General features: G+C 50.8%; 1 protein-coding gene across 1 annotated transcript in view; it reads left to right on the top strand.

Annotated features, from left to right (window-relative positions):
• Positions 1–348: 348 nt before the first annotated feature.
• Positions 349–1,018, top strand: part of STK11 (serine/threonine kinase 11) — a gene marked incomplete at its 3' end in the record, with an annotated part of 25,717 nt that continues 25,047 nt past the window's right edge. The window contains exon 1 of the mRNA XM_010022005.1: positions 349–965. Coding sequence (XP_010020307.1) covers positions 676–965 — 290 coding nt within the window. The remainder of the gene's footprint in view (positions 966–1,018) is intronic.

The raw sequence follows: 1,018 nt of genomic DNA, 5'->3' as shown, positions 1-1,018 counted from the left end.
GCGAGGTGGAACCCGCGCGGTTGAAGGATGCCCCTGGGAGATCTTGACAGGCACCGAAGGCCTCAAACTTTTGTAGGCGTGAGAAGCGAGGACGTTAGAATTCCCGTTTCTGAAAACTCCTTCAAAGAAACTTGGTTCCAGCTTCCAAACGGCTGAACCCCCCCCGCCCAGCGCCCTGTCTGCGCCCAGGGGCAGAACCGCTTCCCACCCCCTGCTTGGAGCTGGTCACTATGAGCTTCTAGGGATGGAAAGTCACGAAAGGGACTCGCTCGTTGCCTGGTTTTACGTGGTGGCCTAAAGTCCCGGAGGATGACCTAGCACTTAAGAATCAAACTGGGCCACGGGAAAGGCCAAGTTGACTTGAAAGCACCGTAGCAGCAGGACCAGGTCGGAAGCAAAGCAAGTCCCAAACTGAGCGGCTCTGGGCAGAGATATATGTTCTTTTTCAAAGACGTTGTGTTGCTGGAGCCAGGCCTGGATCTTTTTGCATCCAATTGAGCTGGAAGCAGCTCGTAGCTTTGTTTTGGTTTTATTATTGTTTTTTTTTTTATTCATGTTTGTACAATCTTCTGGAGATTTTTTTTCGAGAAGGAGTAAAAGGGAGTGTTGGAAACTCACAAACAGGATTAAACCCCTGAGAGCGTAAGGAAAACAGGTTAAGGAACTTAATCCAGGATGGATATGCAGGAGCCACAGCAGCTGGGCATGTTTGCAGAGGGCGAGCTGATGTCTGTGGGGATGGACACTTTCATCCATCGCATCGACTCGACAGAGGTCATCTACCAGCCCCGGCGGAAGAGAGCCAAGCTCATCGGCAAGTACCTGATGGGAGACTTGCTTGGAGAAGGGTCTTACGGCAAAGTCAAGGAGATGTTGGACTCTGAAACCCTCTGTAGGAGAGCTGTGAAGATACTGAAGAAGAAGAAGCTACGCAGAATTCCCAACGGGGAGGCAAATGTGAAGAAGTGAGTAAATGTTTCCGGGAGCTGGGAAGGGAGGGGGTTAAAGTTTGTCATTG

The sequence above is a fragment of the Nestor notabilis genome, unplaced genomic scaffold (assembly GCF_000696875.1).
Source record: "Nestor notabilis isolate BGI_N333 unplaced genomic scaffold, ASM69687v1 scaffold23679, whole genome shotgun sequence".
Taxonomy (NCBI): Eukaryota; Metazoa; Chordata; class Aves; order Psittaciformes; family Psittacidae; genus Nestor; species Nestor notabilis.
Note: the sequence above shows the minus strand (reverse complement) of the source record. Positions and strands in the feature narration are given on the sequence as shown.